Genomic DNA, 13,022 nt, shown 5'->3' on the forward strand with positions numbered 1-13,022 from the left:
AGGGAAGTCAATGAAGGAAGAAATGGGTGAAACGAAGAAGTGGTAGAGTTTTATATTTTATTCGCTTTGTGTTATAGCAGATGACTGCTGGTAAGATCGCAAGCAGTTTCTTTGTGTAATTTATTCACTCATCCTCCCATTGTCCTATTGACAGGAAGGTGGGATATGACACGATATTATGTTTGAGTTCGTGTTATGGGAATAAAATTGAGCAAAACGGACATGTGGATAGTGTGCTGACATTTGATCAATCCCGCCATCAGCAAACACAACAGGTGTAGACGCCGTCACCTGAAGCAAACGTCACAAGTTGTTTTCAAAGCCACAAACCACAACCTGTCGCCGACACACTTCATTACACATGACCAACTTCACGAAATTATTACAGCATACAATACAGTCTTCTTTGAATTAGGTCTGGATAATGTGATTGGTTCGGTACAACAGACAGAAACCGTAATTAACCGTCCTCTAAATAGGACACAGGAAGCTAGCGGGTTCATAAATCATTATTGTTGACATCGAAGTCACGCGTCGTTGTGTATTGGAAACCATGAGCGACCGACCTGTGATTATTGTACTTATCATTCCCCTGCAGGGTTATGTTGGCTTTGGTAGTAAGAGTTGAACCCTATCACCCACGGACCCAGTTCCCAGGGGTCACTGTTGGCGTGGTAACAACGTGGAACACTACAACACATCAAGGACTTGTGACGAATCACCTGGACAGGTAAGGTGCACTGTTTTGACTCTCGTCTTGACCAGCTCTCATTCTCCCAGCATCTCTGATATCTACACCACCTCCGCACCTGCGTCTGATGCTAATTTATGCTAATTTCTATAGAACAGTTAAAAAAGAACATAACTTCACCGTGTATTCGCATATCATAAATTACTCAACAGATCTTGGTGTCTATTCCCGTGTTAGTTTTATCTCGAGCCATCCTGGAGGATACATGTTTGGAGTGTGTTCTTCAGCATCAACCAGAGAAAGATAATCACCTTAAGATCTCTTGGTAATTATGTGTACCGATTGCATATATATAAAAGATAGAGTATTGTATAGCATTGTATACTTTGTCAGATATCTTAATCGAATTAAAGCAGGTTGTGACAGAATTATTGAACTCAGCATATGATATATTTTATTTACTTTTCCTTTAATGATTTGAGAAAAAATCTGCATGAACAAAATAAACCATAGAAAATATGTACGCTAAATATTTGTGGTTACAGGAATAGATATGAGACAAAATGATACTTGTGTGATTTACTAGAATGCCATGCCTTTGTCTTCGTATGTACATAACATATATATATATATATTGTGTGATGGAACGTGTTTATGACTTTGTGCTGGGGTGAGATCCTCGTTAACCTTCCCAAAGGTATAATATGTAAGACTTATTTCCATTTTTACTACACAGCGGCTCACCATGTCCATGTCAGAAAGTGAAGAAGAACCACGAAGCACCATCCAACTGGTCTCCGTCATTCATGTGGACAAACCAGACTTTGACAATGTGTCTGCTTCTACGGGGTCACAGGTATATTTGTCTTATAACTTTGTAAACCATAAAAGAAAGGTCTTCTAAAACAACTGGTTATGGAGATGCGCTTTTTTATTTCCGATTTACAGCCACATAAAAAAAACGAGCCAAGGTATGAATATTTCATGATTTTTAAGGACAGGTGTGTCAGAGATGTGTCAGCGACATTTTTCTGTCACAAAACCTATTTTTCTCGTTTTGTTGAGCTGCCGCTGAGCAACGGCGACGGTGCGAACGTCACCTTACAAATAACGACAGACCACGTGACCCCAGAAAGGAAGGACAACTCTCAATGGCACAAGCTGTGCTTCCTGCACCGCGTGAACCACTTCATCCGGCGCAGCGTCCACACGCGCTGGATGGTGGTGAGAAAACTGCTGCAGGTGGCGCTGCTGTTGCTGTACGTGGCCTACTTTTCCTACGCCATGTACCACAAGTCCAGCGGGGAGCCGGCCCTCCGCCTCCTCGTCTTCACTGTCATCGGCGCTGTCGTCCTCGTCCGTCGTCTCCTGGCCAGACTCGGCCTCTGTGGTCGACCTGCGTGTGTCGGGCAGTTGTTGGACAGATGTCGTGAGAGAGGCATTCATATAAGAAAAATTATTAAATGGTAGGTGCGGAGCATGGCGGAAGCTTAATAGTTCTGTTACATTCCCTTTGTTCATGTCCAGAAAACGGTAAAGTGAGACAAAAATAATACGATTGAAAAAAATCTCAATCTATGATGAGCTATTCAAAGTACAGTAGCATCACATCTGTATCACAGGGGTTTTTTTTAATCTTTAGCAACAAGTAACAAAAATGGAAAAAAAAATTACAGATGCTCCAATGCAAAACAAACACACCAAACATGACTTACAACCTACTCCCCCAACACCTGAATGATATGAGTAATCCTGCAAAATAATGTCAGGGTCGGACAAATTGTGTTCATTTTCATAGCACTTAGGTGGACGTATTGCTTCATAATAAATAAATTATATTGACTTTGTCTGTAAAGATAACTCTCCTTATTTCAGGACTCTCTATTTTTTGAGTACTGGGGGCGCCGTGGCATTCCTTATTGTAGAAATCGCCATCAAACACCCGCGGAACTTGATATCTCTTGTCGGACTTGCTGTTCTCCTCTTGATATGCTATCTTATCTCAGTCCAACCCGAAAAGGTATGATTCTAATGTTGCACTTAATCATAAATTAGATGAAACTCGACCCCTCTCCTTTCTGAGCAACAGCGTGAAAGACAGATTGTTCTGGAATAGCTGTCTTCAATTCCTATTTTATAATCAAACTTTATTAATTTTTTTTAAATATAACAGTTATCGCCACATTATTATTGTCATATTCTTCTATTTTACAAAATAATTGCAAATATTACAATTTTTAAATAATTAAAATTACAGCCTGAAATCAATGAATTATTTGAGAAGATTGTAGGTAAAGCTGTAGTAAAGTCGATGCTTGAGAGGATTTCATTATTTAGTAGAATCTGCTTCATTCCTTGATGTCTACCTGTCCTCGGTATGAAGCCTCTCTTCACAGGTCAACTGGCATGCGGTGTACTGGGGCATGGCCCTGCAGTTCTGGTTTGCTGTTATCATCCGAAGGACTTCTTTTGGATCCAGCGTCTTCGAGTGGCTTGCAGATCGTGTGGTGGAGTTTCTGAGTTACACGGACAAAGGATCGGAATTTGTTTTCGGACGCTCCTATCGAGATCACTTCTTTGTGTTCCAGGTATTCTGTTCTATGTCTGTGTGTGAGTGCGGACTTCAGGTTGTATTCAAAATGTTTTTATCACGTATTTTTTTCAATTATAACTATTTGGGGATTTATGTGCTCTTTCTTAATGTTTGTTTTAGCGATTGACACTCTGCAGTTGAAATAATTTACTGACGAGAGAATGGTCTGAAAGGTCTTTGATCTTTGCTCTCCCTTTCAGGTGATGCCGACTATCATTTTCTTCAACTCTGCAATCGTGATGCTGTACCACCTGGGTGTCATCCAGATATTTGTCGCCAAATTCGGGAGCCTGATGAGCTTCTGTCTGGGCACGAGCCCCATCGAGTCCGTCAACACCGCCAGCAACTTGTTTCTCTCCATGGTCTGACAATATTGCTTAGTCCTTCAACAAGTTATGTCCTGTGAATTATAAACAAATACGATTAATGTCGAACATAGCACAAACATAAATTAAATGACATTAAAATAAATATTCTTGTTATTACAAAATTTTGACTGTCAATATTTTTGTCCTGGTTCCTTTTGGCAATTATTGTATGCTCTGTTGAAGAATTAATATTTATTTAATTTTGTTTGTTTGTTTTGTTTGTTTGTTGGCAGACCGAATCAACGGTTCTAATCCAACCTTTCATTGGTGAGCTGACCAAGTCGGAGCTGTTCGCTGTGATGACGGGAGGATTTGCCAGCATCGCCGGGTTTCTGCTGGGGGCCTTCAGCGCCTATGGTGTACGTGTCTGGCTTCTGTACGCTTCTGCCATTGCTTGCTGCTTCCTGTGTGGCTTCTCGGGAGAAACGGGATTATTTGATAGTTTCTACACATCGGCATGTGTGGGCTAAGAAGCTACCGTAGCTTATATTGACCGTCTCAACAAGTGAGCTTTCTGGAGGGCTTCATCGTCATTTACTTCATTGACGTATTGGCTGAACGATATTCACAAATATCTCAGGTTTTAAAAAGTGGTCTTTAACTACTTTTTGTCCCCTCTGGTATTTGAAGCTTGTTAGTTTTTTGTGAAGAAATTTTATTTTTATCATAAATAACACTCATAAACATACGAAAACTTCCAATGAGATGAAATCATTGAAGATAAGTAATGTCCAGCACCTTGAACTAGTCCATCACTATGGTTGCATAACCGACCTGTAAAAGTTTTAGTATTTTAAAGTAACGACTCATTTCTTTGTATTTTGCTCACTTCTTTCTATTCACTCGTTAGCAGAGTTCTTATTCATCTTCTCTCATCGCCAGGCTCCCATCGACCATCTACTAACTGCCAGCGTGATGTCGGCACCCGCTGCCCTCGCCTTTGCCAAGCTTCTGTTTCCTGACGAACGGCCGCCCTCCATCACAGCCAAAGATGCCTACACAGTGGCACTGGGGTCAGCTACTTTCTTCTTTTTGTTGTCGTTTTAAATGAGTTTGTCATCTTTCCTTGCTCATGTCAGTGTTCTTTGTTGCCATCGTTATCATCGTCGTTGACGATTGCGCATTTAAGGGTCGGATCCAAGTGGCAGGTGGATTTCTGAGCACACGACACTGGTGTGACCTTTTGTGTAATACAATTTCCACAACAAATTGATAAGAACCACACACTACAACATTAACAGTCAACAATGCAATGGAATAATCATACTGGGGACACCGGCCAGACTTAGTTCAGACTCACCTACACTCCGTGCTCATACTCGCCAGCATTTATTCTCGCTACGTAGTCAGTGCAGACATTCTTACACATAGTCGGTAACCTCCTGCAATATTGTATTTTTTTTAAACTTTATACTTAATAAACAATCCAATATTTCCACGCATTACAAACACGAAAGCGCGACACAAACAAATACCTGCGTGTCTCTGTGAAATTAAAGTAACGCCAGGTAATTTTTCTGCTGAATGACATTCACATTCCAAAATTAAGACGAAGCCAGACCTAAAAGTCGGAAAGTCATTTGACTGGAGGAAAATATTGTCTTTAATTAGAAATGTAGATTAAAATCGTCAGGAAAATGTCCACGTGATCACAAGACTGAGAATGAGTTAAACTGTTAAATTACAGCACATGACGTTTGGCGCTGATGGACAATCTATCACAGAGACGACTTGCGAAAATAGAGAAACTTAGATGGCGTTGGCAAGAGATGACGAGAGAGTTGATATCAGTATTTAATGCATAATAATATATAACAATCTGTTTGTATTAGACATTCCAGCAGTCTTCTTGGGGCCTTGTCTCACGGCGCCAGCCAGGGTCTGAAGATGGCCAGCAACGTTGTCATCAACCAGATCGTCTACATCGCTCTGCTGGAATTCCTCAACATGACGCTGATGTGGTTTGCCGAGCGTGTCGGTGTGGAGGGCTTCACCTTCTCTGTAAGCACACCATGGGGCGAGTTACTAGCTTGCGAACACGTTCACACCTACAGACACACTCCAGTGATCACTCCTCTAACACACAATAAAACACTTTAACCTTTCACTTTTTATTGTCATCTATGTGTTTATAGTACATAAAGTGCTTCTAGCTACACGCACGACTACATAGTGGATTTCATTTTATGAATCAGGACCTCATGGCCTACATCATGTACCCATTGACCTACACCATGGGTTTTGAGACTCAGGACTGTTTCAAGATGGCAGGTCTTCTGGCGCATAAAATTCTCACAACTACAATGGTAATATAAACATCTTTGAGTATAAGAGTATGAATCTTTTAAGAGAGATTATTTTGTCTTCGAAAAATATTCCTGTGTAACCTGAATTGAATCTCTCAGTCTTAATGTGCTTCTTGCTTTCTTGACAAACCCAGGAGATGTTAAGAGAAAACCAATGTAATATTTTTCATGCCTCTTAGTCATAAGATGCTACCGCAATATGTTTTTGTGATACTTTGTTCTCTATTTCCTGCAATTTTTCTTGAGCGCTTGGGTTAGCCTTTAAGAGGACGAAAACATGTTCAGTAGCACAGACAGAGGCAGCCTTAATGAATACAGTTTTATATAAATTAATATACATGTAGTCATGTTACCATGGGTTGTGTGTGTCAAGTTGTCTTACGTGGAGCTTGGCCATCTTATCACCAACAACAGACACCTTGCTAACTACGTGGAAACCACGAACGGCACGTGGCGCCATCTGGGTGACGACATTTCCTTGATGCCACTAACACAACTCTTGTCGGAGGTGTCGTCTCGGTAGGTCTCGGGTGTGACGGGCCTCATACCTTGGATACTGTGCGGGTGGGATTTAGACACGTCTCGAGAAGAAGGGACGACGTGCATATAAAACAAAGTCCCGCATTGAGATAAATAAATAGTAAACATAAAACAGAGTGATGTAGTGAGATGCAAGGTGGTGTACATAAACCGTGTGATATATTGAGATGGCTGGGTATTGGTACATGCAAGACAGACTACAATATTCCGTATGGCGAAGGTAAAATGCAGCAAGAGAAGAGCTTCATCAAGGGAAACAATTTTCATTGCACTGTCCCTATAGTCTCAAAGCTATTAATCAATCAATCAATCTTTATTGTGTGTCCTCAAAAAATAATGTTGACATATTTATTTCGTTTTTTGTGGTGTGTAACAACACAGTAATGCTTGTATTTATTTCATGTTTCAATACCAGGAAAGGTCTGGGGTGTTGGCGACCTACATGTTGTGCGGACTCAGTAACCTGGGTTGCATCGGCATCACAATCGGAGCGTTCGTGTCGCTGCCCCCAGCGCATTCGTGACGTCATCAAGCACGCTCCCTTCGCTCTCCTGGCCGGAAACTTCGCCTCCTTCTCTACGGCCTGCGTGGCAGGTGAGTTTATCAGGATAGTGATGATAGTAATGGTGCTGATGTTGATTACGGTAGACATGACTATGACTTGCATATAGCGTCCATGTTTTTTTTTTATGTAATAACCATGGCATTCTTGTGTGCGTCATTGCGCGAGTGACGTCATCAAAACGCGTAATTTCCACGTGACTGCCAAGGGATCGTGCCGCAGTTCTAAAGCTAACATTAAACAAATAATGAAACAATACGGAATTCTGAACCGTGAATCGTTGCAATGGCATGTGGGCGAGTAAGAGAGCACAGAGGGAACAGTTTTCACAATTGTTAATATGTGTGTGTGTATATATATATATACACAATTGTTTTAATGACATCTTTATAAGGTTTTGACATACAATCTTTTAAAAAAACGTAGCTCCTGTCTGCATTCATAAAACTGTTTTATATATATATATAAAAACAAATATACAAGAATATGAATATATATATAGTTGTGTAGTTATATTAACTTTTGATTGCTGACTGCGCTATAATTTTTTTTCTTTCAGGTCTTCTATTTACTGACTAAATAAAATACGTTTCGCAACATTCACCTGATGTGGTATCGTGCGTTTAAACATTTTAAACATTGCGTTTGAACTGTTCTTTTTTACATTATTATATACTTCGGCCATTTCTTCCTCCTTTTGTTTACACTCTAATTCTGTGCTTTGGAGTGTATGATTTGTTTGTTTGTTTTCTCCTTGCAAACAAATCAAATTACATGTTAGGCTGATGATGATGTACAGTGGTATGTACAATAGGGTCATACATCAATCACACAAACATTCAGAACAATAGAAATCGTGCAACAAATCAACAGAGTGAAAGCTGAAGACAACATAAAACTAGTCAGTGGACTTGTTAACTAAAACTCCAAATGTTCGTTTAATAGCTGTATTGCGATACCACGTTTGAATTATTATTTATTTATAAAATGCGCTTCAGATACTTCGTGCTTCTATTCTAAAAGAAAGAATAATTAATGCTGGCAGTGTGCTCTGCCCAATGTGAATATGACTGTGTTGTATGTGTGTTGCGTCTTGGCATTAATTGTTTGTTTGTAAGCGAATAAATATTTTTAACATGCTTTGTTTGTCTTCAGATGAATATGTGAGAGGATGAATTTTAATTGCTATGAATAAACTGGTTCGTGTGCCGTTGTTATTCAGGGACGGTATCAAGAGATAGGTTTAGTGACTTAAGGGACGTAATCCAAGACTACTAACGTTTTACGATTTGTCAAAGCTACCTCCCCTTGCTGATTCCAGACAGCATCAATGCGTGTTAAACTTTTATTGCAGCATCTTCTGTGCAATATCGAATTTAATTACTGTTTTAAAATACATTTCGAAACATTGATAGCCACAGACATCCTCAGCTTGTTGATAGCAAGAGAAAACATAGACACATTATCGTCTCTAGTAACAACAATAGCAACAATTGTTTACATTAATATAACCTTCATGAATTACAATATTGAACTACAACATCAAAAGCAGTTTGCAAGTCTGTGAAATTTTAACACCGTCACAATATAATTAGTGTATAGTAGTAAATGATGATGATGATAAAAAAAAAAACACACACACATTAATAATAAACTCTAATCTCTTGTTATGAGCATCGCACTAACGGTCACAAACTGGTTTCAGAGATAAGCACAATGATAAGTCTATCAGACCTGCGTTTACTGTGCATGAAGCTTGTTGTCACAGCTCACTATCAAAACTTTAGCAATTGTAGAAAAGGAATCAGTCTGGTTGACACTGGTGGTACACAGGATCTCAGAAGTGAGTTATGGCAAGATGGCGCTGACGTGTCAATAAAGTAAAAATGGTGTAGAAAAGAAGAAAAGTGTCATTGGCACAAAGTTAAATTAATAATGGATATACGAAAGTGCTTTATAGATGCAAAGATGAATATTGCACACAAAACTTCGCTCAGATTAACTGGAAAAGACAAAAGCGACGGAGAGGTGAACCCCTCTTGTCAGTTCAGTAAATGGACATCTCCATATAACACTTTCATCATTTTTACAAACTTTTCTCGTACAAAAAGAATGGGGATTAGAAGGATTTTTGAAAAACAGTACGTGGTGAGGAGCACATCTCTAGGAGTCAATCAGTAAATCTTTTAATCAAAATCACATATAAGGTTTATCATTAAGATTATTATTGCTTCAAGACGTTCGAGAGGAGGGTCAGGTGCGGAGGGTCTGGTGCGGAGGGTCTGGTGCCAAAGTTTGAAAATGTTCGTTCGAGCGGAGGGTCAGGTGCGGAGGGTCAGGTGCGGAGGGTCTGGTGCCAAACTTATAAAATGTTCCTTCGAGCGGAGGGTCTGGTGCGGAGGGTCTGGTGCCAAACTTATAAAATGTTGTTGACCGGAGGGTCTGGTGCGGAGGTGCTGGTGCCAAAACTTGTAAAAATTTCGTTCGAGCGCGGAGGATCAGGTGCGGAGGGTCTGGTGCGGAGGCCTGGTGCAGGGGAGGCCGTGGCATAAGGCAGGGAAGGGAAAAAATCGGCGCTATATATATGTGGGAGCAGGTGTGCCGAAAGCGCGAGAAAGTGAACATGGCAATAGAGAAAGGTTACTATTAGCCATGTAGTGCTCACCAGTTTGTGGTTTTTGCATTGGCAAATGAGCGCCTCGCTCGGCGTGCGACGCCCTCGTCGAAAGTGATCAGTTGTCTGCGTCCCGTCCTACCTCGAGCCGGTTTTCTACGCGGACCGAAGAAGGTGTGGTACGGGTTGGCTCGCTGGCGATTCGCGCGGCTTTCGCTGTCGCAGTTTCCCACGGCTCAGGCGTGGAGCTGGTTGGCAAGCAGAGAGGGTTCGTCGTGACTCCTTTCGGCCAGCCGCGTCCGGCGTATCGAATAACGCTTGACTGTGTCTCGAAGTGAAAGAGCGCGCCGTGTCGATTGGGTGAACGCTCAGCAAGTGGAAATGTTTGAACCGATGATTCGGTTGCAAAAGAGCGATAAGCATTTTACCGAATGAAATGGCACGGCCAGGACGGGCAGGACCCGCGGGGCTCTACCTCGCGGCGACTGCTTCGTGGCGTTACGGTTGTTCGAAACCACAAAACAGCATGTCTGGTTGATCCTGCCATAGTCATAATGTTTGTCTCAAAAGATTAAGCCATGCATGTCTACGTTCACACCCTCGTAAGGTGAAACCGCGAAATGGCTCATTAAATCAGTCGAGGTTCCTTAGATGATCCTTTCTACTTGGATAACTGTGGCAATTCTAGAGCTAATACATGCAAACAAGCTCCACCCGGTGCCACAGCCGGGAAAGAGCGCTTTTATTAGTTCAAAACCAGTCGGCGGTTTCGGCTTCCGTCCCTTTTGGTGACTCTGGATATAACTTTGTGACGATCGCATGGCCTCGAGCCGGCGACGCATCTTTCAAATGTCTGCCTTATCAACTGTCGATGGTACGTGATAGGCCTACATGTTGCTACGGGTAACGGGGAATCAGGGTTCGATTCCGCGAAGAGGGCATGAGAAAACGAGCTACCACATCCAAGGAAGGCAGCAGGCGCGCAACTTACCCACTCCCGGCTAGGGGAGGTAGTGACGAAAATAATACGGACACTCCGTAATTGGAATGAGTACACTTTAAACCCTTTAACGAGGATCTATTGGAGGGCAAGTCTAGTGCCAGCAGCCGCGGTAATTCCAGCTCCAATAGCGTATTTTAAAGTTGTTGCGATTTAAAAAGCTCAGGCATGGGCGTGCGTCCGTCTCGCGACGGTCACTGCGCGAAAGCTCGGGCGGCGGGCTCTTCGCAGGGTCTCGTTCGTCTTTGGGGTCCCATCCATCCGTTTATCTCCGGTCTCTCCGTCCATGGTGCTCTTCGCTGAGCGTTTATGGCGGCCGGAACGTTTACTTTGAAGAAATTAGAGTGTTCAAAGCAGGCTCGTCAAGCACTGAATAATGGTGCATGGAATAATGGAATAGGACCTCGTGTTCTATTTTGCTGATTTTTTGGAAACACCGAGGTATATGATTAAGAGGAGACAGACGGGGGCATCCGTATTGCGGTGTTAGAGGTGAAATTGTTGGAATCATCGCAAGACGAACAACTGCGAAAGCATTTTGCCAAGCAATGTTTCATAGTCAACGAACGAAAGTCAGAGGTTCGAAGACGAATCAGATACCGTCGTAGTTCTGACCATAAAACGATGCCAACTAGCGATCCGCAGGTGTTGCTTCATCGACTCTGCGGGGCAGCTTCCGGAAACCAAAGTTTTCGGGTTCGCGGGAAGTATGGTTTGCAAAGCTGAAACTTAAAGGAATTGACGGAAGGTCACCACCAGGAGTGGAGCCTGCGGCTTAATTTCACTCAACACGGGAAACTCACCCGGTCGGACACTGTAAGGATTGACAGATTGATATAGCCTCTTTCTTGATTTGGTGGGTGGTGGTGCGATGGCCGTTTCTTAGGTGGTGGAGCGATTTGTCTGGTTAATTCCGATAACGAACGAGACTCTAGCCTGCTAAATACTTCACCGATTCTTCACGCGTCAGTGCTAACTTCTTAGAGGGACAAGTGGCGTTTAGCCACACGAGATTGAGCAATAACAGGTTCTTGATGCCCTTAGATGCGGTCCGGAGGCTGCGATACACGCCGCGGTCTTCACAGCCGCGGCGGTGGTGAAGCAACAGGAAGGGGTCATCAGCCGCTCGGGCCGAGCAGTGCGCGGCGGGGACCAGAACGATATTCACCCTATGCGATGTGGAGATGCCAAATCATTCGTAGACGACCTAGTTCTCGGTCTAGGTGTCGTACTTAGTAGAGCAGCCACCTCGCTGCGATCTATTGAGACTGAGCCTTGGACCAGGAGATTTGTCCGCATTTGCAGACGGACGCATCTCCGACGATGGGCTCGAGTCTCTCTCTCCTTCTTCCGTACCAAAGGGGGAAAGGTGGTGATTGTAGCAGCAGCAGCACACCACTTTTTCCCTCTTTTAATATTTTTCTTTTTTTTTTCTTTCTTTATTTTTCTTTCTTTTTTTTAAAAAACAACCCAGGAGGAGGGTCTGGTGCAAAACTTAAAAAATGTTCGTGTGGGATCGGAGGGTCTGCTACAGGGTCTGGTGCGGAGGGTCTGGTGCAACACTTTGAAAACACACTTTCACTTATTAGTAACTTCTATTCGGTACTAGAAGCCTAGTGGTACCTCGTTTCCTTCAAGTATATTGAAAAGGAGGGTCTGGTGCCGGAGGGTCTGGTGCAAAACTTTGAAAATGTTCAGTTACATCGGAGGGTCTGGTGCCAAACTTCTAAAATTTAAGTTCGATCGGAGGGTCGGGTGCGGAGGGTCTGGTGCCAAAGGTTGAAAATGTACGTTTCGAGAGGAGGTCAGGTGTGGAGGTCTGGTGCGGAGGGTCTGTGTTCAACTAATAAAATGTTGCTTTGAGTGGAGGGTCAGGTGCGGAGGGTCTGGTGCGGAGGGTCTGGTGCCAAACTTTGAAAATGTTCGTTCGAGCGAGGGTCAGCTGCGGAGGGTCTGGTGCGGAGGCTGGTGCCAAGCTTTGAGAAAATGTTCCGTCGAGCGGAGGGTCTGGTGCGGAGGGTCTGGTGCCAAACTGAAAATGTTCGTTCGAGCGGAGGGTCAGGTGCGGAGGGTCTGGTGCGGAGGGCCTGGTGCAGGGGGAGGCGTGGCACAAGGCAGGGAAGGGAAAAATCGGCGCTATATATATGGGGAGCAGGTGTGCCGAAAGGCGCGAGAAAGTGAACATGGCAATAGAGAAAGGTTACTATTAGCCATGTAGTGCTCACCCAGTTGTGGTTTTTGCATTGGCAAATGAGTGCTCGCTCGGCGTGCGACGCCCTCGGTCGAAAGTGATCGTTGTCTGCGTCCCGTCCTACCTCGAGCCGGTTTTGTACGCGGACCGGAAGAAG

The 13,022-nt window shown here is 43.2% G+C and overlaps 1 protein-coding gene across 1 annotated transcript; it reads left to right on the forward strand.

The window, feature by feature from the left end:
* Window positions 1-711: 711 nt before the first annotated feature.
* Window positions 712-8,218, forward strand: LOC112565204 (solute carrier family 28 member 3-like). The gene is made up of 13 exons (XM_025240535.1): window positions 712-730; window positions 1,428-1,547; window positions 1,757-2,157; window positions 2,567-2,711; window positions 3,088-3,279; window positions 3,485-3,646; window positions 3,886-4,011; window positions 4,535-4,665; window positions 5,485-5,653; window positions 5,848-5,958; window positions 6,332-6,477; window positions 6,914-7,092; window positions 7,620-8,218. Exons 2-13 carry the CDS (start codon window positions 1,437-1,439, stop codon window positions 7,637-7,639), a joined length of 1,893 nt encoding a protein of 630 aa, XP_025096320.1. The 5' UTR covers window positions 712-730; window positions 1,428-1,436; the 3' UTR covers window positions 7,640-8,218.
* The last annotated feature ends 4,804 nt before the right edge of the window (window positions 8,219-13,022 follow it).

This window comes from Pomacea canaliculata, linkage group LG5, assembly GCF_003073045.1.
Source record: "Pomacea canaliculata isolate SZHN2017 linkage group LG5, ASM307304v1, whole genome shotgun sequence".
Taxonomy (NCBI): Eukaryota; Metazoa; Mollusca; class Gastropoda; order Architaenioglossa; family Ampullariidae; genus Pomacea; species Pomacea canaliculata.

Bases quoted from the DNA above. Each gene is read 5' to 3' on its own strand.
- LOC112565204 (XM_025240535.1), top strand. From the start codon at position 1,437: ATGTCCATGTCAGAAAGTGAAGAAGAACCACGAAGCACCATCCAACTG. The intron at 4,012-4,534 runs GTACGTGTCTGG...TCTCATCGCCAG, and splicing joins GGGCCTTCAGCGCCTATGGT to GCTCCCATCGACCATCTACT. The intron at 4,666-5,484 runs GTCAGCTACTTT...TGTTTGTATTAG, and splicing joins GCCTACACAGTGGCACTGGG to ACATTCCAGCAGTCTTCTTG.